The sequence below is a fragment of the Nematolebias whitei genome, chromosome 3 (assembly GCF_014905685.2).
Source record: "Nematolebias whitei isolate Nwh7 chromosome 3, NemWhi1, whole genome shotgun sequence".
Classification (NCBI taxonomy): Eukaryota; Metazoa; Chordata; class Actinopteri; order Cyprinodontiformes; family Rivulidae; genus Nematolebias; species Nematolebias whitei.
Window position 1 is genome coordinate 21,087,808 of NC_056500.1, and position 23,237 is coordinate 21,111,044.

At 36.2% G+C, this 23,237-nt stretch overlaps 1 protein-coding gene across 1 annotated transcript in view; it reads right to left on the reverse strand.

The window, feature by feature from the left end:
• cep350 (centrosomal protein 350) overlaps positions 1 to 18,841 on the reverse strand; it is a 29,657-nt gene extending 10,816 nt beyond the window's left edge. Inside the window, exons 1-25 of the mRNA XM_037698088.1 lie at positions 18,485 to 18,841; positions 16,255 to 16,343; positions 16,038 to 16,081; positions 15,783 to 15,891; positions 15,470 to 15,632; positions 13,500 to 14,089; positions 13,236 to 13,349; positions 12,862 to 12,990; positions 10,421 to 10,540; positions 8,317 to 9,026; positions 8,080 to 8,198; positions 5,897 to 6,897; positions 5,465 to 5,612; positions 5,100 to 5,173; positions 4,749 to 4,923; positions 3,128 to 3,279; positions 2,869 to 3,032; positions 2,432 to 2,542; positions 2,171 to 2,311; positions 1,845 to 1,978; positions 1,455 to 1,553; positions 1,147 to 1,367; positions 702 to 919; positions 315 to 593; positions 53 to 202 (exon numbers count right to left, since the gene is read on the reverse strand). Coding sequence (XP_037554016.1) covers positions 53 to 202; positions 315 to 593; positions 702 to 919; positions 1,147 to 1,367; positions 1,455 to 1,553; positions 1,845 to 1,978; positions 2,171 to 2,311; positions 2,432 to 2,542; positions 2,869 to 3,032; positions 3,128 to 3,279; positions 4,749 to 4,923; positions 5,100 to 5,173; positions 5,465 to 5,612; positions 5,897 to 6,897; positions 8,080 to 8,198; positions 8,317 to 9,026; positions 10,421 to 10,540; positions 12,862 to 12,990; positions 13,236 to 13,349; positions 13,500 to 14,089; positions 15,470 to 15,632; positions 15,783 to 15,891; positions 16,038 to 16,081; positions 16,255 to 16,339 — 5,250 coding nt within the window. The 5' untranslated portion in view covers positions 16,340 to 16,343; positions 18,485 to 18,841. The remainder of the gene's footprint in view (positions 1 to 52; positions 203 to 314; positions 594 to 701; positions 920 to 1,146; positions 1,368 to 1,454; positions 1,554 to 1,844; positions 1,979 to 2,170; positions 2,312 to 2,431; positions 2,543 to 2,868; positions 3,033 to 3,127; positions 3,280 to 4,748; positions 4,924 to 5,099; positions 5,174 to 5,464; positions 5,613 to 5,896; positions 6,898 to 8,079; positions 8,199 to 8,316; positions 9,027 to 10,420; positions 10,541 to 12,861; positions 12,991 to 13,235; positions 13,350 to 13,499; positions 14,090 to 15,469; positions 15,633 to 15,782; positions 15,892 to 16,037; positions 16,082 to 16,254; positions 16,344 to 18,484) is intronic.
• Between the last annotated feature and the right edge of the window lie 4,396 nt (positions 18,842 to 23,237).

The window sequence follows — 23,237 nt, forward strand, 5'->3', positions numbered from 1 at the left end:
TTTCAAGTACAAATCATGCAGGACATTTGTGGAGGATAACTGTGGTATTTACAGGTGGAGTTTGTCCCCCAGCACATTTGAGACGCTCCTTCAGTCTGAGTGTTGAGTTTCTCATCCGTTCAATTTCCTCCTGCTGTTTCAGCAACAACTGTCTTTCTTTTCTAGCCGCTTTGTTGGCTTCCTGGAGACGCTTGATCTCAGCCTGAGTAAAATAAACAAAAAAAGATTGGTTGCAAATGGGTAAGATCACAATATGACCCAAAACTAAACTGTTACATGATGCAATTATTTTTATCCCACACTTTTTTGAGTACCTGCTCCTGCTGTAGTTTAATAAGAAGCCCCCTCTGCTTCTTTCGGATGGGTGGCATTTTATCATCCTCCCCCTTATCTCGAAACTTCTTTTTCTGGTGCTCAAGCCAGGCTAGCTCTGCTCTGGTTTTTTCCTTTAGGGCCTTCTGGCGAAGATGCAGCAGAGAGCTCTGGTGCTGCAGTCTAACCTCCTCATCCTTCATGTACTGACGCACCATTTCCATAGTGAACTGAGAAAAGCTGTCTTGTCCACCAGAAAAGGCTATATGTGCATTGTGGAACTACAAGAAAAAAACATGTTAAAATTATAAACAAGGAAAAAGAGTGGGAAAACAAAACAAAGTAGGAGTTCAAAATAGATACATATTTAATGTGAAATGACCCTTCACCTTAGAAGTACTGTGTGACCCTGTTTCTGACATCAATGCTGAATTATGAATGGCTCCATCATCTTCTGCTTGGACGTTGTGGTGCAATTTCTTCTCCATGGTTCCACGGCGATGGGCCTCAGACGGAAGCAGAGAGCGGAAAGAGCGCTCCTCTATCTCGTCCTCTGTCATGGATTCTTCAAACTTAAAAGAATACTCTGTAGCCACTGACGTAGTGTCTAACAGAACAGCAACAAGATTAGCTCACAGACAACTGTAACGTGTTACAGTGTTTCTAGGTGTGGTATCTTATTTAAAAGTTTTGCCTTTTCTCAAAGGCCAGTATTTATTATTATGCTGTTTTAAACTCTGAAGAGATACAGTAACCTCTGAGTAATAAAAATACACATAGGAAGAAATTTAAATTGTGGACTGTTAAAGTCTGAGCTTGCTTGCCATGCAGTACCTTTCTCATCCACTACAGAGTGGATACTTTCACTGCAGAGTGAGCCATTTGCTGCTGATGGAATGTCCTCCTCAATTGAGCTGCTTGCTGCTTCCCTTTCCAGCCTTTCCTTGGCAATCCCATTACTCGGCTTCCCTGAAGATGCCTCTTTTTTGGGTTGTTCTCTGTGACCAGACAAAATGTAGGATGGGCTGTGGAGGCTGCTACTAGGGACAGACACACTGAAGAAAGAGAAAAAGACAAAATCAGTCACAGTTTTTTGCTTACTGCTCCCTAAACGTAATGGAAAATAGTAAATGAACAAGTACCTGAGGTTCGGCCTTCTGCAAGACAGTGAGTCAGACAGACTAGGGCTGTGTAATGGAGATAAGGGTTCTTCAGATCTGGTCCTTTGACTCGAAACCTCACTTTAAAGGTTGTAAAACAAACAAACAAAAAATACTGGTACTTGTGACAAAACATTTAGGTAAAAACTAATTTAGTTTGCATCATTTACAAAATTAAAAAGGCTGATATGACCTTTCTTCAAATAATGCTGTAGTATGAATAATTTTATAAGCTATGCAGACTTTTTTTCCTAAATCAAAGTACAGATGCTTATTGCATTTACTAGATCGTCTTTAAGTTGCAATAAATGAGGCAACAAATGTTAGGATCAAACTAAAACAGTAAAAAAAAAAGTTATGATCAAAATATACCTGTCAGAGTCAGCATTGTTGTCTTGTGGTTTTGAGTTCTTGTGTTCTTTCCGCTGATCCATTAAAGCAGAATCAGTGTTAACAGGTGGGATTATCGAAGTTCCTGCTATCTGGGACCGTGCAAGTTCTGTCATCTGAAAGACAACATGATACAAAGATCCAATATTTGATTTGGTAATTTATTTATCGTTTTATTTAACTTTTTTTTGACCTGCCACTGATTGTTCCTTTAGTTCACTGACTCAACAATCAGCTTTTGATTTAAAATTAAAGACACAAGTTGTTTCCCAACTTCCCAAGCAGAAAGGAAGGAAGTTATTATTAACCTCTTTAATGTGTCGGGCAGCTTCTGCTGTGTGTCTTGTTGCTTCAGCCTGTTGACTCATCATCTTAGAAGTTGATTCCTGGAGGACTTCCAAAGACTCCTTTTGTGATGCTGCCAAGCTTTCCTGTAGTTCTATATGAGCCTGGACCAAAACCATACAACATATTATACAAATAACAATACAATCATTCATACATGGAAATTAATAAAGCAACAAAATTAAATGTCTAAAAAACATAATATTAATGAGAAATGTGTGTACCCTGGCAACTCTCTGCCTATTTTCTTCCAACTGCAGCTTTGTTTCGAAAGCTTCTCTTTCAGCCTTGATCTTCAACTCATAAAGTTCACGCTCATGGTGCTGCTGCTTGGTCTGCAGGGGGACAGTTAAAAGAACAAATGCTTTAAGTATTTGTAATAAATCTGCATACAAAAAATCCCAATGCAGAAATCACCTTTACTACACAAAAAACAGCAATATTAAGCGAAAGCAAATAAAACTTTTCATTAACAAACTCTCAGCAGCTTGTGTTGAAATTTTTATATAAAAAATATAGTTAAATGCCAAGTTATGTGCAAAATATTGAAACATCCCGCATCAATTGTAAAGAACATTGTCGAAGATGTCTTAACTTCTACAACAAAGCTTTGAAACATTACTTCATTACAACTACTTTGAGACAATAATATTATTTTTACTTTAAGCATTTGAGCCAACGATGCACTCTCCAGTTGTGCCATGGAGACACCCATCAGTCTCTCTATGTCTCCTATCTGCTTGTAGGACTCCTCGATGGACTCCAGGTACTGGAGCTCTGCTGTCATTCGTTGTTGCAAAACAGCAGGTGAATATTGCAGCTCCCCTAAGAGAAAGACAATATAAAGTTAGAGACTTCAGTGGTGTTGTTTATTAACAGTGCAACTAAAATTACAAACCATATAAATTGCATTAATGTACCTGTGGACCTAGACCCTGCCACACCATTGTAAATTGGGGTGTTGATGTTTGGATTATTTACATCAAGAGAGCCACTTTTAAAAGGGTCTCTGAGAGAATCCGTTTCCTGAGATGTAGGCTCTGGAGAGCCAGGCGGAGAAGCCCTTCTTGGTCTGTAAAAAGACAAACAGAAAAAAAATGTATAAATTGTCATATACTTTAAAACTGGCATCTAAAGTAACTGTCCCTGTAATTACTTAATTATGATTATCAGTCCTTGTTATCTGTCATATATAAAGCATTATTTAAAAACAATTTATCAAAAGCTAATGGCCAGTGATAATACAGGCATAACATTAAATAGTAAATAATCCACACTTATTTAAATGCCTTTTACACCTCATCCAGGTTCTCCAGAAATGTTAAGTGTCCTGTTGAGGGACACTTTGGAGCTGAGGAACGAACACTCGATCTTCCAACTGGAAGATAACCTCCTTACTATGGGGCTAAATCATACTAAAACATATCCTGTAAACTGTTTTTGTCTTAGCAAAGAAAAAAATACTTCTTGACTATAGAGAAAAGGAGACACTCCTGTCTGAATGTAAGGCCTTTACTGTGCAGGACACACAGATACCACAAAATCTAAAGAATTTGCCACCTGGGCTTCAGAGTATCACCAGGAGGCTCAGATTACACCACTTCAAACTTAGATTTAAAGGAACAAAAAAACCCTTTTTTCATTTGGCCTAAGGCCGAAGCTGTGATAAAGCCAACAGACCCTTCGAGAGAGAGAGGGTCTGTTGGCACACTCAGTGGGCCCTTACAACAAAACACCCAGTGTCTTCTGCTCTTGGGTTTAACTGCAGCTTGATTGTGTTGCTTGGCACAAGCTGCATGGATGTTTGAGCACTCAGCACCAAGACACAAGATTGTTTACTGGCGGCTCTAACTGGGTGCCTTTTAAGAGTAGCTTAGTACTTAGGTGGGTCTAGATAAGATTGTGAAATGGCTAAGACAGTTTAGATGATCAGTTTATGAAAAAAAAACTTAGGAAATAGAACATTTTTTAATGGTATTAATTAAGAGTGTACATAAAACAGACTTTTCACTGCCTGATTTAAATACAAGCACTTAACTTACAAAAATGAGCTTGTAAAATATTGTAACAAAGACTTTCCTAAAGTTATAATATTTATAGCTCAGAGGATAATGTAAACTCCCACTGTCTTAGCTCCATCTCATTGGTAAACTATAATTAGAGACGTTCTCTTGCCCTTTTCTCTCCTCTGCACAACGGCAAGCAACACTGGTAATGTGGACATTGTTGCATATACCAATAAAATATTTAGTATTGGTCTTTTTAAATTCAATGTATTAAAATGAATAAATTCAACATTCAGATATAACACTAATATTTTACGATTGATATGATGTACAACCTACCAGGGAGAAGTATAGAGAAACCTGGAAAAATGGGTATTTTTTTTATTTGTGGAAGCATTTACTATTCAGACATTGTTCTGTTTTTCAAAAAGAAAAATACTCAGGCCTTCTATGTAGATAAAATGTTTACCTTACACAAAACTCAAACTAGCTCTATCAAACTGAATTTTTAAAGCCATCTGACCAGGGTTATTACCTTTGAGGAGAATGTCCTGATGCTTCGCCTGATGAATCAGAGTGCACACTTTTGACCTGGGTAGGGCTAGACCTTTTGTCTGATCTTCTCTTTTTGCCATTTGAAGATAGAACTTCTGAAGGAGAGCTTCTCTGTTCTTCAACAAGAGTTGTGTCACTCTGGTCTGATGTAGTTCCTACAAGAGGAAAAAACGTTTTAGAAAACAGAACTTTACACTCTAAAATATTAAATGTGACTTGTAGGGTTACATTGTATTGCATTAATCATACTGGTATTTAAATGTATTCTGACACAACATGGAATCACAATTCAGTCAAACCAGGACTTCATGCAATGTCATTAATCTCTCACCTTTTATTCTAGCCAAGTGCCTGGAAATAGGTGAGGAGCCAGGTGTTGAACCAGGAGAAAGATGTTGAGAGCAGCTAAAATAATTAAAAGATAGTAGAATAATTGACTTACGCACAGTTCAACAAAACATTTATTTAAACTGACAAAACAGGTCAGTAGTAAAAGCTACTTTTAAAAATTACATTTTCCATTAACACATTTGTAAAACAAAAATAATTTTGCATAAATTCTATTTTATTTAATAAAAATAATAAAGAGAATCAACATGATTAGACTTCAGGTGAAAATAATTTGACTTTTTTTTAAAGTATGACATGATTGCCACCTTATGGCCACTTGTGATATTAAAGAGTTGGTATATTTACCTAGGTGAGTTGGAGCCTCTCTGGTCACTCGTCTTGCTGGTATGTGATGAAACCAAATCATCTTCATAAACCGCTGCACTGGCCGGGCTATTTCCACAGTGTGAAGAATTGGCAGGGGGAGAATTTACCTCCGAATTTCTTTCACTCACTGCCGTATAATGTAGAGAGGAGAAAAGTAAGTGGCCACTTCCTCTGTGTGCATGTACCATAATTTGTCAAATGTTAGATCGTCTGAGTAGCTATTTTGGCTAAAATGTTTCAGAAATACTGCATAAACAGTATTAAATGTTTACCAATATGTTTTATTTTATTATGGTGTAAAAAAATATATATCATCAGTTTTGACTTGGATAAATTCACAAATAGTTTTCAGACAACTTATTAATTATTATCCACATCTAATACAACAAAAACTGATGAGCATGAATTTACCTTGAACATGGCCATGGGCATTTTTAGTAAAAATGTTGATTACACTTAGTGGGCTTCCTTTGTTCAACTCTTCCCAGGGCGTTTTGCTGCTGTCAAACGGTGAAAATGGTGAGCACATTGCTGCCTCCCTCTGGAAGTCCAACAGTCTTTGTTTATTTTTTCTTTGACTTGCACAATAGTCCTTTGCCTCCAGGCGATCTGACAGAGGTACAGGATTATCGGAGCAGTGACGAGGGCTTGCTTCATCCTCAGAAAAACTTCCTTCACTTAGAAGTGGACCCTCGCTGATGGAACCAGCACTTGAATCGTGGAGATTAGCCTCACTGTCTTCCTTGTGAGCTTTTGTTTTCAATGCTGCTTTTTCTGTTCTCTCGTTGTTTTCCAACCCTCCAACTATCCTACTTCTTTCTTGAGTGAAACCTTTATAGGCTGGTACATTTAAATCAACAGAAATTTTATGTGGATTGGTGAAACCAGTGTCCCTCTTTTCTTTCTTTTCCTTCAGGTCATGCAGATTGCCTGCTCCTGGGAGTGCTGTGCCCATGTATGAACCTGTACTTGTTAGAACTGCATGCATCTTAGGAGTCATATCCTCATGTTTTGTGGCATTAGTAATTGTTTCTGTCCAGTATTGATCAAGATTAGAAATTCTAGGAGACAATATAGTATCAAAATCCACTGAAGTTGCTGCACCATAGTTGACCTCCTGTATAGCAAACTTCCTTGCCTCCCTCTCAATACGGTTGGAGAGGGATGTAGCTGTGGCTTTTAGAGCCTCAATTCTTGACATTTTGGTCTGTGACCTGCTGTAAGGGGCTGTGGCTGGACGTTCACTGTACTTTATATTACTAGCAGCCACGGCGGCCTCCAGCCTTAAAAGCTGAGACAGGAGATGTTCATTGGAAGGTGCTTGTGTAATGCAGCTGGGACCAGTGGTAGGTTGTACAGGTGGATGGAGACGGTCTGGGTGAAGTAAAGAGTTTACAACATCCAGATCATTCCTGAGAGAGATGGTAAAAATAAAAAAAGGACAGTTTCAAAGTTAGAAAATAATTATGCAAAGGGATTTTGTTAAATTGCAGTTATAATAAATACAGCAATAATTAACATTAAAAGAAATAAACATTTGAAATATGTCTGTCTGTGTGTAATGAATGAATATAATATATAAGTTTCACTTTTTTTAATGGAATTACTTAAATAAATCAACTTTTTCATGATTTTCTAATTTTATGACCAGCACATGAACAATTACTGTAAATGTATTCAAAATATTTGCTACTGAGATAAAAAAAAAATAAAAATCCAAGTAGTTTCATTATTAAGATCCACACATTTCAGAGAGAATTCAAAGACTTTGTGAATAATAAAGCATGAAATTTAAATATTTGACCTGTCATATTTAATTCTCAGTAGTAAAAAAACACAAAATTGTCATTATTTCCACATTTGTAAGAGAAGATGATCTTTGTAATAAAATGGATAGTTAATAACTAATAAAACTAAACTAAAATATTAAGAAGATTACAGCTGTAAACCAGCATATATCTGCTCCCTGCCAATGCATGTGCTAAAAAAAAAAAAAAAAAAAAAAAAAAAAAAAACTCTACTGTCCTTATTGCAGGTCCAGTACTGAGTTTGGACACAAATACATTGTTACTGTAATATTGCAGCTTTTTCACAATTTTTAAAATTATTGATTTCTTTAGCACAAAGTAAAAATAAATTCAAACTCATCTGAGTGATTGTATTAAATACTGGACAACTTTAGATAGCCATTTCAGTATGCATGCCTGCCTGCCTGCCATCCATCCATAATATAGTTTAGTTAATTTCCAGACAGTTATATGTAATATTTAATACATCAAATTTAGAAAAACGGTTTTGTTTGTTGTACATGTTTTTGTTCCTGTATGTTTAAAAGCAGAAAATAACTTCTTCTTTTTAACACACACTTGCAATGCATCTCCATGAAAAATAAAACATCTAAAAACAAGCACCTTCGCTGGTTACGGCGGATGCTTTTGGTGGTTATCTAAAATTCTCATTACAGAAAAGGAAAAAAAAATTGCAGACTTGCAGAATTTTATTTCCGTAAATACACTTAAATGAAATGATCTCAATATTTTGGTCGGTGCTTAAAGGAAATGCATAGGTTTCCATTATTTTTAAGCATATAATACCTGGATAATGGAGGTGGTGGCAGATCATTTAAAGACTTATCGCTACTTGAGGGGCTCTGTGGGACCTCTAGTCGCTTGTTTTCTTTGTCTGACTCTCCTGAAGGCTGGTACGCTGGCCTCTGTTAAAAACAAAACAAACAAAAAACAAAAGTCACATTGTTGGTAGTAAATCCATCTACTCTATGAAACTTTTGTATTGAAAAAATGATGAGCATGTTTCATGAATGGTTATATTACCAGTTGAATGGAAGGTGCAGAAAGTCTCTCTGTCATCTCCTCATTGAGCTGAGTATCTTCCTGTAGTAGTTTGGTGTAGGTCTCCTGTAGTCGCTTTTGGAAAGGGGCCACAAGTGCCTCAGCTGAAAGAGGTATAGTTTTAGCAACTTCTTTTTGCTTCTTGTAAAGCTCCTGAAGCCTCAGATTTCTCCTTTCAGCTTCTTCCTTCATTGCTCTCTTCTCTTCTGCCTGACGCCTCTTTCTTTCCTCTTGTTGCCGTACAATGTACTGTCGAACTGTATCCGGGTCATAGTGACGCCCCTTGTGTCCTTTGTCAACAGTGTTGATGGTATCAGATTGGCGTGTAGTTGGGCTAGCACTTCGGCAACCTCTTGAGGAGGTATTTGCAGCTGCAGTAGTTCCCCAAGTAGAGACTGGTGTCCTTGTTCGTGAACCTGAGCCCCCTCTTCCTCTTCTACTAACACTGCCACCCCGAGATCTTTTACGGGCCCTCTCTTCCTTCTCAGCTACTTCGCAATCCAGCTGAAGGTCATCATATAACCCCCGAGTGTCTGCTGACAGCAGATCTGTGTTGACTCGCAGTGGAGTCTTTTCCTGAGCTGAAGACAACGGCTTGTATGTGGTTGTAGAGTTGCTGATAGGTTGCTCTTTAGGCCTCTCAGTGCTGTTTGGACGAGAGCTTCTGGTTGGTTCTGAACAATGACGGGAATCTGGTAAATATTCAGGAAAACAGAACGTTAGTAGTGGCCATCGCCTTCCCCCTCTCAATATAAAAGGAAAATTGCTAAGAGTTTCTGCTCATTTATTTACAACTAAATATAAGAAAATATTATACACCTATTTTTGAAAACAAAACATTATCTATAACAGATACATTTATATCTGTTGAAAAAAAAAATCCTGGTTGATCTACAAATGACTACTAGACAAGTTAAAAAAAAAACAACTATTGCACAAATACAAATTTTAAAAAAGAGGCGCAGTGGAGGCTTTACAACTTTAATCTAGGTCAAATGGAAGATTCCCATGTACCATCTAATCCAAACACACACACACACACACACACACACACATTAATTTATTTTTTCCCCCTGCAGTAAACTCCTCTGGATACTCCTGACATTACCCATGGTATATGCTACATGCACTTTGAGCATTCTTTGGAGATCAATTTGTGCATTCAGCCTGAAATGGCAGTCAATCTCTATTTGTTCTGGTCAGTAATTCCTCATGTGCAGATATAATCAAGAAAGACAGAGACAGTTATTTTATGGTGAGGCAATATCACTGTGATAAAGTTGTGGAAACTATGAATTATTGATATTTGCCTAATTTACTGTCAGACGTCTGACTGTGTGCTCCCTTCTGACATTTGATCTCACAATATGAACCAATGTGGCAGACTCCAGTTTCAGTTTTGTCTATGCAATTTCATATCAACAGAAATGTTGCTGGATGGACACAAGTGTTTTGGAAAACAAAGGAGGTAAAACTTTGGATTTAAAAATAACTATGAGAGTACTGTATGTAATATTAAAGAAAACACAAAGAGAAACAGGGCTTACACAGCCAATATATTAGAAATATTTAAACAGGTGCAGGGCTCGATGTTTGTATTTGTGATGTGATATTTAATAACTTGACCCAGTTCAATGCATGACTCTCACAAGATTGTACTTTCAAAAGATTACCAAGTTTTCATGTCTTATTAACAAATAACCAATAAGTTTTAAAATATATCGGTTTGCTTCATTAAAAAAAAAATAAAAAAAAATCTTAGTATCAAAATGTATTTCTCAATATGTGCCTTGTGCAGCTGACAACAGCATGAAAAACTAAATCCGAGTACAACGATGACAAAAAATAAAAATAAATGAAAAGTACAATATTAATAAATTTTTTTGTTAACAGTAAACAATATATGCCACAAAATGTCTATGTAGGCTGAAACAGACCAAATGTAGTTTTCTAATTCTACTCATGTTCCTAAAACCTATCTTGTCTAACATTATATTTCTACCACTTCAAAAAGTGCCTCAAGACAGAACATCATGTCCTGGTTTGTTGAGGGGGAGCAGTAAGAGTTCATGTTAATGAGCCCCACCTGTTCGGGTCAGTCTGCCAGCTGGTTGAGAACTGTGCTCCTTTCTGGGAAACCCAGGACCCGGACCCAATACCATCTTTATTAGTTTTTGACCCTCCTTCCAAGATGCAGGGCTAATTACTGGGGAGAAAAAATAAAATAAACTTAAAATGTCACTACTTCAAATTGTCATTACGTATCACAGCTAAAGCATAAATAAACAATTTGGTGAAAATAAAGACACAGATGAGATAATAGTTTCATGTAGATTTGAAAAGCTACTTAATTCAAAATTTATATAATCACAAAAACAAAGCAGGACACAGTGGTGGGATTTCTATCTTTCTGAAATTGCTGTGTGAGAGGAGGATAGCAAAATAAATAAATAAATCAAAAAACAAACAAACAAACTGTTGTTACAGTTGTGCTCTACCAACTTTCCAAAAATATACTTTCTCAGAGCTTCTTTCAATATAAAACAAATGCCTTGTTGTCGTTTAACACAGCAATCTTTTCCTTTATTCATCGACTGAAAGAAACAGCAACATGTTATTTCAAAATATTTAGAGTACATTTCATAAGTACTTCAGAGCCATTCCTGGTAATAAAGCAGTACATAAACAAACCAAGCAGCTGTTTAAGCTAAGCGGATGAGCCAAGTGAACCCAACCAAAGATTTCAGAGGGCTATTTATAGTACCATGCCAACATGAAACAGAAACCAGTCAGACTTGAGAGACAACCTACAAGTTTCGATACAATCCACTAGCCACTCGGCAAAATAAATTCCTCTAAAAACTTGAAAATATAACTATTGGTATAATAAACACGACAGTATTTTTTTTTCATAATTGAACTGAATTGAATTAAGTTGACTATAACTGAATTGCAATTGGACCAGTTACATTTTTATTCTAGATTTATTTTTTTTACGTGACTTTTGCTGGGAATAGGCTCTATATAAATTAATTAACTTGAAATAAACAGAAATCTAAAAGAATCCAAGCAGCCCCCCAACAATCTTTCTTCAAGCGGAAGTGGAGCAGAGCGTTACGTTTATATTGCGTGTGGTTTGGAGTCTGAGCTGAGCTTCTACAATCTTCGCTCCCCGTCCGGAAGTGACGGAGCTGCGTGGGGATGGGGGATTTGGTAGGCGGGGCACTCGGTTCTGTTGACAGGGTGGGGCGCCCTCCTTGAATAATGGTAGGGGAAACACTGAGCTAAATGTGATCCTGAACCATGCTGTGGCCAGGTTCCAGCAGTATTTGGCTGAGACTACAGGGTGAATGTTTGTATGTGACTTGTTGGTTACAAACTGCATGTCTCACATACTGGACATTTCTTCAGGGATTAGAGACTTAACGTTGAGTCATTTGTGAGCACTATCTCTGGTTTATGTGCTGTAGTGTTTAAAGGCCTGTACAGAACATGAAACAAAGGGCCACATTTTTCTAATGTGATTTTGACAATCTTAGAATAACTACTGGTACATCACTGCAGAACATCAAACTCTGATGAATATGTGGTTGAGCTAGTTTATAATCTATAAAACAATTCATTTCAAGCAATAGCCATGCTCTAAATCACAAAATGTAAGGGCTAAAAATGCAACATGTTCAGCCCAAACGATACCTTTTACCATGGCTCAGAGAAGTTAATTCTCAGGAAACATTCCCTAGCCCTGCTCTAATTTACCCAACATAACATGAGAAACTTTAGTCATACTTGACAACTGCACCCCAACTGTGTACATGTGAATAACTGAATATCTATTTCTCTTTTCAATATCTTCATTTGTACATTTCTCTGATGTTAACTGCATTTGAGCATAGTGCTTTTCTTAAGTTAATATATATATTTTTTATTATTGCTCTTTACCTTTTAAATCTTGTCTTGCATGTTTTTATGTTTCATTTGTTGTCCAAGAACTAACACATAAAAAGTCAGCTCGTGTTTAAAACTATGCATTTGACGATGAACTCCTGTGAAATTTTAATTTGAACCTTTTAAGGTAATTTAACTGTTGAGTGTTTTAAAAATGATGATGACCCATGTTTTAACAAACAAAGATAGGTCTGTATAAAATTAGAAGGCATGGATTCAATAACATACAAATAAAAACAGTGAGAAAGTAAACAGTATATCAATTACAAAACTGAAAAAAAAAAATTCCTTCCAAATTGACAAAATTTAATATGTATCGATACCACAAACGTTTGCACAAAATTAAAAAAGATCCAAGGGTTCAGTAGTAGATGACAAATAACACTGACTTAAAGGAGAACAAAAAATAAAAAATAAAAAAAGCAAAGCAAAGTGAAAAAAAAATAAGGCCAAGCAATAAACTTTTTTTTTTTGTATTTGCACTGAACCATGACAAGTTCCTAACAGATGGTTCTACTTACAAACATTAAAATTAGTTTAGCATTTAGGTCTGCTTCTACAAAAAAAAGATTATCATACCTGGTTTTGAATTCCGGTCAGAGACAGGAGGAACTTTATGAACTTTCCTAACTGGTTTGGATGGCCTCTTCTCACTGGATCGTTCTGCTCCTCGTTCTCTTTGCTGCTGATGCTTTGATCGGCTGCTCTCTAAACACAGAGGACAGATGCAGAGAATAATCACAACAAAAATAAACAATGCATATTTGACATATTTAGTACATGTTCTTGGTCAAAGCACTGAAACACAAAAACACCCAAACTAGTCAAACTACTATTCAGTTCCATATTAAAACCCTTTTGTGACAAGAAAAAAACCAAATGCAAGTATGTAGTAATATAAAAGCCAGCAAATACAAAATGGAGAGAATTTTGGTGTCCTAATGCACATTTACCAGGAAAATTATGCGACATGTCTCTGTAGATTTCACTGCTGAAGTTATGGAAGTCCTCCTCATTCCAAACTTTTCCATCAGAAGTCTTGATTTTTGTCTCCGTCCTGTTAAAACCTACAAATACAAAGAAACACAGACTGCATCACATTTCAACACTACAGCTCAAATCTGCATTATTTAAAACATCTGACATACCAGATAGCTTCAACTACAGTGAAAAAAAAAAGAGACTAAAAGTAGAAAAATAGGTCTTGTTCAAAATACCTTTGTATATAGGTGCAGGAGGTCCAGATGTTACTTTACGTATCTTGGCTGTGGGCATTTTGTTGACACCAGGAATGTCACTCTCCACAAATTCAGCAATGGGCTTTTCAAGAAGACACTGCAATTTTTCTCTATCTGCAGCCTCCTCTAGATGCTTCCTTTGCCTTCTAATTCGTGCTTTGAGCTTCTCCAGTTTATCATCCGGCTGATGTCGCTTTAGGTTTTCTAATCTCTGGGAAGCTGAGCCAGGACTGGTAGAAGGAGTGCTCTCCCCTTGGCGGGATGAGCCTGGAGTGGGAGCTACACAAGAGCTTGACTCATCCATACCAAGTTGTATTTTGTGAGCGTTTTCCTCTGTTTTCAGAATATCCAGGGCTGACTGGTCATTGAGGTAGCGTACTTCAGCGCTCTCCAGAGCAGAGGAATGTGTGCTGTCCAGGTTCCTGTCTGTCTGTCTGTCTCTCTGGTAAACCAGCTGGCTGGGCGAAGGATCTGAGTGAGACGGAGAGGATGTGTAGGAAGACCCTGGCACAGATTGCAGATTGTAGGTCTCCAGCTGAGAGAAGGGACGTGAAGGAGGGGTGGACTCTCTGGACATACAGCAGATTACATGGGATCAAGAAAAGGAAAAAGATTTACTCTTAATTCACTGCTCAAACTACAAATGGCTATAGCTGACAGAAAGAGAGAAAACATATGCACTTAACATGTTCACTGTTGAAAATAATGAAAATATCTAACAATCATAAAACAAAGACTTGGAAACTTTTAGTCGACGACAACACAAATTACGCAATACTGTTACTGACCAAGCAAACAGATTATAACTGGCTCTAAACAACACAACAACATATAAAACAGCTATGTGAATTCAGTGGGGGAAAAAAAATCAGTTTTTACAAGAACCACAGATTATTTGTTCCCAATAATAACACTGCAATCTAGCTATATAAAAGGTCAATCAACCAAGTCATAGTTAAGACTGATTATTTAGCATATTAATACCATTGCATTTTCTACTTACCAAAAAGGTAAAGGTTTAATTACAATTCAGAATGTGCTTTCAGCAAATGTTTCTTTGCATACTTTCTGTCTGATATAATTCAGGAAAAAAAAAAAAAGCGTTTAGCCACAAAAACAATGTAATCATATCTTTTTTTGGTATGGTCACTTAAAATGTTTTGTCAATCTTTCTTTGATACTCACAGTGATAGCACAGTTTAGGTTTTCAGTTTCTCTTCGACTGAAGCAAAGCAAACCACTTACAGCAAAATATTCAGACTTCTCACATTATGTAAACCTGCATGAACAGTCTCAACTTATTATCTTAAACTGTAGCAAAGCAATTACCAAAACTTCATGATTACTTCTTACATAGCTTTTTCCCTATTCTATTTTCCTTTCGGCCATACAACCAAACAACAGTCTTATTAAAGTCAACTTTATTCCAAACCTATGTGCAACATAAGGTTTTTGGCTGACATTATTTTTTAAACTGATGAAATGTGTTTGACACCCAACAAGTTTTATGCTTGAAAATTTGGCTGTCAGTTTGATAACGTTAACAAGCACACACACTGTGCAACACACGGGTTCAACTTCATTTCTAATGCTGTAGTAACAGCCACAGTACTACCATTGTGTGATTTTTTTTTGTTCACGTTAAGAGTCATCATTGAGCTTCTAAAAACAATATCACTGGCAAAAACATAAAATAACAATTTAATAATTAGAGATAATATTTGCTGTGCAGCAGTGCTACAACAGAAGGTTTGATGGTGAGGATACACACATGCAGGCACAACAACTGCCCAGAAATGCACACATCCTGCACTCAAGTGAAGCAAAGATAAAAAACTTTCTTAAACTATGTACAGCAAAGTATCCAAAAAAAAGTAAAGACCTTGTGACTGTGTCCCTGACAGTAACTAATAAAGTTTTGTGAACATATTTTTACACAGTATGTGTACCTGTATGAGGCCAGTGGTTCCCTGAACTCCACGCAGCTGTTTTTCCGTACATTGCTGTCCAGGGTGGTGTTTCTCAAAGGGCTGCGTGAGCTTCTTTTCATTGGACTCTGTTGATTTCCACCCGTAGGTTTTGAAGACCCTTCAAGAACATCACCTTGTCCATCTGTGATGGAAAAGATGCTGTTATAATCTTAAGAAGGCAACTTTACCTTGACTGTTATCAGTTATGGAAAAGTAATCAGACATTTTTTGATAAATTAATGTTTAATGGTGTAATTTAAAGAGTTTGGGTTTATATTTTAAGGTAAGTCACCTTTGTTGCGGACTGTTGTGGACAATTTTTTCTTGTGTGGGTCAGAGACAGAATCCAGAAGAACCCCAGTTCCTGGTGTGGCCTCTAAACGGTTTTCTATGTGTCGCAGCTGTAAAATACATACGTCAAACTCTTCTGAATATTTGTAAATATTAAAGCCTGTACTTCTCTGCTTCGATAAAATAAAAACAGTTAAAGAAATAAAAAGTTGACAAAACAAAATGATTCTGCAAAATAATTTTTAGGTTTACTTACAGCAGCTTTTGACTGATCCAAACTTTTCCATGCAGTTTTCAGTTCTTATAAAGAAAAACAAAATACGATAATTCAGAAATCTGATTTAAATATGATAAAGAATCTTATGATCAGTAAACGTCAAATTATTCAAATTATACAGAGTAAAAAATTTTCTTTAAAAATTAAGCAACCCAAACATTAAAAAACATCAAAAACCAAGCTGCAATTTACACACCTGTGCTAATATTGTGATCAGTCAACAGCTGAGCAGAGCTTTTAATAGATGCACTAGTCCTCTTGCTGCTCCTCATCTCTCCCATTCACCTGCAGGTAGAAAATTTAAAGAAAGTATACTAATTGGGAGAATGATGATAAATGTGATGTGATTTCAAAACTGCAAATGACATCTTGAATATACAAAACAAAAAATGCAATGAGTTGTTTTAAGTTTAAGAAAAACAAGCTTTAGAAACAAATGGTGAGCTTCAGCTTTGGTCAATGCACGATATCTTACAAAATCACGAGGTCACCCTAGTAAGCTGAGTCAAAGGCAACTGGACTACTATTTACTCACAGATGATTTGCTTCGCATTCAAGGAACTTCCTCAGTTTTATTGTTATTTTTATAATTTGATTAATCTTTATTTACCAGGTAAATTAACAGAGATCACAAATCTATTTTCAATGGAAGTCTTCTGAGCCTGAAGGCAGCGTAAACAAGAAGGGATTTTTTGGGCTGTGAAAGGAAACTGGAGTACCTGGAGAAAACCCACCCAAACACAAGAAGATTGTGTAAATGCCACAAAAAGCCCAAACCGGGGTTTAAACCAGAAACCTTCTTGCTGTGAGGCTACTGTAATAACCACTAAACCACTGTGCTGCTAATTTAAAATAATTTTTATAGCCCAGTTAATTCTTAACTAAACAAATAAAGCCAATACACCAACAGAGTAATACTACTGCACCCATTCAGCTGCTACACGCTCTCCCGAGTAAAAAACATTTCACACATCAGCAAAGTTATGTTTACTGAAAGCAACACTACCTCTGACATCATGTCTGAGCCAACATTAGTACTGGCACTGGTCAACAGCATAGCTAGAACACTTACTGCTCTGATAACAAAACATCTTGTCACTTAATAAAGCCGTTATTATTAAAATAATAATTCAGCACATTTTTATTTTATTTTGTTATTTTTGGGAATCCCAAAGGCATAACATTCAAACAGTCTAAGGAAACATAAAAAGTAACAAAAATGATTTAGTTTAAACAACTACAGGTATATGCAAAATTTGGAAACCCTTAATCAAACATATTCTGAGTATTTTAGAATGTCAAAATAAGCAAACATGAACTTCCTTTAGTTAAAATGCTGACTGAAAAGTGCTTACACCAGCATTATTTTTCACTTCTCTTTTTGAAACTACATCAACACCACTGTTTAAACTAGATACAAGAGGTTTTCTTTTTCAAAACTTATAATATTCAATTACTGTTAATTGTACGAGTGTAAATGGTGGGTTTGATCCATAAATACAGTAAAGTACTGGATTTTTTTTTCTTTTCCAAAAATAATTTTGTATAGCTGAAACCAACCATTCTATCATTTGGTTGTCAAGTGGAAGAACAAAAGACATTAAAAATAAAACCATCCAAGAGATAAATTATTTAAATGCATATCAAGTACAAAATCCTAACTCCAGTATTGATAGATAACTAAAATCCCTTTAACATATGCGCTTTTCATTTGACTATTGCAGAAGTCTGATTAGGTCAGACCTTCACTTTTAACAGAAATGTGTGAACTGCTACAGCAGATTTAGAACATCCATTGGTTAATTTGACATATCATATGGTATATAGCTGATCAGAAAAACAAGTAAGGCTGAAGGAATAACATTAAAAAAGAAACAGGGATGACCTAAATTTTCTCTTCTAGTACCTAGTTATTTCCCCACATCTAATCAAAATCTAATCTAAATGAACAAGACAAAACACCCATAACTAAACACGAAAAAACTTCCAACCCAACTTGCTCCAAAAAGAGAGTCGGAGGAAATGGTTAATTTCTAAACAAGAGCCGCTCTAACGAAGTGGTTATGAATCGGTATTACTTTGCGTTCCAGGAATTACTCTGCCCATTAAAAGAAACGAACTGCGGTGGTAACGGCGGTGGTTTAGAGTGTAAAATAAAAAGCAAGTTATACGGTGTTCGCAAACTAGAATTAAAGCTGGCTGAACTTATAGCAACTATTTTATTGGCTTCCAATACAACTGCTGTATGTTTAAAAACGTAAGTAAAGATAAAACCAATAGGAACAGCTGACTTCTGATTTATGTCGGCATGTACTTCCAGGAAATAGTCGTAGCCGCTGCCAACTCAATAGATATTACTAACGCTAGATGGCAGAAAAATAACGAACTTAGCTTAGCAACTGTTTGAGAAGACATGTAAGGCTTACCTCTAGGGAAACGATCCAGTATGTTTAAATATCCACATTTGCGTTTACGACGTCATGATAAGAAGAAAGTCCCACCTTCTCTGGAACCCTCCTTCACTTTTGTTGAGTGAACTGTTTGCTAACGTTAGCGTTAGCCGGCTAAGCTTAGCTAACAGATGTTAGCCAAAAGAGAGAAACTAAACTGCCAACTTTTTCCAGCGAAATAAATCCATTGTGTCAGCCTTATCAGGAAACAATAAATCCGGGTGAGCTGTAAGACTTATTTTAAGAACTATTCCCACCCGCTTCTCCAAAGTCTACTTTACTTTCTTCCCGGGTTTCTGTGTTGATGTTTCTCACAGCAGAAAGAGTAACCAGGAGGACGGGTAGGCAACAGAAACTGAAATATCGCGATAGTTTGGTCACGTGATTTGCTGTGTAGCACCATCATGGTTCCACTATGAAAATGGAGTTAATTTGTGTCTTCATTCAAAGTATTTTAACAATAATACTGTAATTGTAATATTGTATTATTGTAGTAGTATTGTTGTATTTTACCTTGTATTATAATGTAGCTTGATTTTATTTTGTTTAATAACACTATTGTTTTTACTTTATTTGCTTTATTATTATTATTTTTACTTTGCATTTTATGTTGTCGGTACCTTATCTGTGGTTTGTCTAAAACAGGTCTCTCTTGAAAATAATTCCTTGTGACTCAGTGAGACTAACCTGTATAAATAAAGGTTGAATAACTTTAACTTTCTCTGGAAACATGTTCAGTTAGGCTTTTTTTCATTCAACCTTTATTTAGACAGGTAAATCCCACTGAGCCTCGAGGACTCATTTACAAAAGAGACCTGGCTTCTAGCTGGACAAAAAAATTAACCTAGAGAGGAATTCACAATCAAGTTGTTAATTATCTGGGCCAACTTATACATTCATAAATGTAAAATCTTAAAGAAAATGCCTAAAATAAAAATCTAGAGAAATGTATGATTAATTTCTGAATTTGGCAGAATTTCACGTAGATAAGTGTATCTTATAAAAAAAAAGGATACGTTTTATTTTTTAAGGGTATAACAAAATCAATAGTATTTACTTTGTTTGATTCTCCACCTATTAAAAAAAACTCACATTATAAGATGCCTGACTTTATGTTGTCCTAATTTGGTTTTATATGCTATTACAAGACACATATTATTTATGTTGCTATATTATTACTTTTGTGTTCATCTTCTGTTTTGTGTGTGTGTCTACAGTATTCCATGCTAAATTATGTTTTTACATCCTTTGTTCTTTACAAACCAGCTGCTCTGTTATGTATGTTGACTCACTCACTTTGCAGTTCAGTATTTGTATTTGTGTTAAAAAAAAACATGCAGGTTTCTGGAAAAATAATAATACTGTATATATACTATAAAAATCAAATCAAATTTCATCTGACACTGTTGTTTTTAGTTAAGTTTTTATTTCATTTTCTTGTATCGAAATCATTCCAAGAACTGCCAACTTAAAGTAGAGCACTGCTTGTTCTTGCAGAAAGATTTGCAACTTTCTTTAATGTCTTTTTCAGAGTCAGAGTCAGAGTTTCTTTATTGTCATTCGCACCTCATGTGGTACATGTGGTGGAATGAAATTATGTACGCAGGGTCCCAGTTACATCCAACAATAAAATGTATAAGAAAAACAGTAATAACATCTAAGATATGAACTAAGAAAAACATCAACTAAATATACACTAAGCACTCATAACATAAAAACATTGAACATCAGCACAAACATGAACATGAGTCTGTGTGAGCGGATGTGCACGCACGAACACATCAACATTGAAACAGATCAGCAGCAACATGAAACGGATCAGCAGCAACATGATATGATTTTCACAGTGAATATTCTAGTTAGAGATTCATGAGTCTAACAGTCTCAGGGTAGAAGCTGTTCCTCAGTCTAGTAGTTCTACACTTAATGCTCCTCAACCTCATTTTTTGTTTCCTGCTTGTTATGTAAAGTTCTTAAAAAAAAAAAAGCTGTGACAATAGAAGAAAAGGTTTACTTAAAGTAAACATTACATCTCCCTAGATGTATGTGAACTAACAGTGAGCATGTTAAGGATGACTAGACTTTATTCAAATAAAAAACGATTATTTCATCAGTGAATAGTTTGCGTCTACTGCCCCCTTGTGGTTTAAATGTGTATCACATAAAAACTACAATTATGTGCACTTAACGCTGCTGCACATAAATTAGCCTTCCAAATATATCCACCATAGCACTCACTAACTATCGTGCTATTTTTTTATTTTTTTATTTTAACCACATATTGTTTTGTCAATGATGTGGACTAAAGCATCCATCTGTAATTTATTTCAGTGGGGAACGTGTCCATTTTGTACATTAAAGACATAGTTGGATGGCAGTATGTGCGCTCACTGATCACAGGTGAGTCATGAATATCTGCACCGCAGTGCAGCAGCGCGGTATGAAGACTGGACTCCTGTTTCCAGCTCATAGATGCTTCTTGAACCGAGCAGAAAAGGCAACAAGTAGGTATAATGTTTCAGGGTAAAAGTGAATTATGCACGCTTTCCCCGTTGATTTTGCTTTCATTTTAACACCAAAGTTGGTCTTTGTGCAAATGAAATCATATTACACGTGCCAGCTCCTTATGCACTCAGTCCTGGAAATAACCTGCTATAACCCCAACTCCCCTCACACACTCCTCCCATCTCTCTCTGAGGACTGGGCAGGGGGAGACGTGGTCGCATCTGCACGCACATTTTCATCTTCTGTGGAAAAGAGAACGAAATGGAAGGAAGTTATTTGTTTTTAGGTAAGAAATGCATGTTTTTTGTTAAGTGTCTCGTTTGCAGTTTTGGGGGAAAAAGCTTTTTTTTTTTTTTTTTTTTTTTCATAACCTTGTTTCTGTAGCCAGATTAGCAGGGTTTTAAGTATTTTATTTTATTTAATATATTTGCACAACACAAAAACGTTACAATTTTCTGCTGTTTTAATCAAGTTTTCATATTCAGGTTGATGGAATAGGTGTCACTGTATAACCAGGGTTTAATCAGGGTCTAGTTATTAATACTCAATTTGTCAGTTTGGGAGAAGAAATTACTCAGTCCAAGTATTAGAGCCCAGGAAAGGCTGACTAATCCAAGGAGAGAGGTAATTAAAAGACCAAGAAGAGAAAGACTTGATTTATTTCAGCAAGGGGAGAAAGTCTAACAAGTTATTGATGAAGGTTTAAATTGCTTAAACGTGATTCTCTTGTATTGACGAGTTTCTCCTCTATATCCTTTACCTTTTTAAATCTAAGATCAGGTAAACTGATTAATGAAAACCCATCAATCAATTTTCTCCTGTCAGTCTGACATTAAAGGAAGAGGCAGCTGAATGATCAGTGTTTGAGAAGACAAGCTGCTACAGGCAAACTCTGACTTCAATACTTCTCTTATTGTCTTCTTGGGGAGTTTTAAAATAGTTGTCCTTCATTAAAAATCTTTTGCTAGATTTAATTAAGTGTTTTTTTAGGCAAAGCAATGAGAGAAAACGAGCTTTGTCCAGGATTGATCCCTCTTCTCTGGACTGTCTTGTTAATTATTTAATCATGCTAACACTTGCCACCCCTCCAGTCTCTTTATTTCCTGTTTTATTAATTGTTTCTTGTTGAGTGCGCTGATTGGCCAGGGTAAATAACGCCAGTCCGCTTGGCAGGGGTGTAAATTGGTTTTCAGGGTGTATTAATTAGTGCTTCTGTTCCGCAGAAACTGAACTTAACTAAACCTCTTGAACTGTTTCTCGGCTTCAACAACAAGCTTTATGTTTGTTTGACCATCTGCTGCTGGCAGATAAAGCCTCTGATTGATTTGTCTTTTGAAACAAGGACAATGTTCTTCATACATGCGTTTGTAACGGTAATTGTTTTTCATGCTGACATTGTTAGTGATATTTGCAAAGTGAAGGGTGTCCACAACCTGGAGAACTGAAGAAAAACTAAGATTTCAGTTAGAACCACCTTAGTGTGAGGTCCTGTTTCAAAGTGTGAAACATCAGTCTGTTCACACAGGTCTAAGAAGGTTAGTTCATTCGTAAAGGAAATGAAAAGAGTGTAATTTGAACTGTGGGACCAGGATCTGTTTTCAGGCTTTCTTTGGTCTAAAGCAGTAATCATCACCCGTTGGCCCGGGGGACACATCTGGTTCGAGAGCTCATTCCATTTAGCATGACAAGTATTAAAAATAATAAATTAAACATATTTCAATGCTGAAATCCATTTAGTTCATCAAAGAATGTAATCAGAGCGGACTCGGACACACAACAGAAAAACCCATTCCTGAGCATATCAGGTTCTTCTGCAAGATGTAAGATGCTGTGATAAATGAGAGTTCTGGGTTCAAATCCAGAGTTTTTCAGGTCAATTTTACATCTGATTATATTTTTTTCATTCATTCATTCATTCAACCTTTGTTTAGACAGGTTAATCCCATTGAGCCTCGAGGACTCATTCACAAGAGAGTCCTGATTTCAATAAAGAATGATGACAACAGTGGACAACAGCAACAACAGCAGACAATTAGAAAAAGGCATACAGATTTTTATTTTTTTTATTTTTTACAAATAAGATGGCAAAAATGTAACAAAAACAGCTAGATTATAAGCCAAATGTAGAAAACTAAAAACATGAACATGTCTGCATTGGTCCCTGCCAGGAGTCCAACAGATTCTTAAAGCCACTTAGAGAGGTCAAGGTCGAGAGCTTCAAATG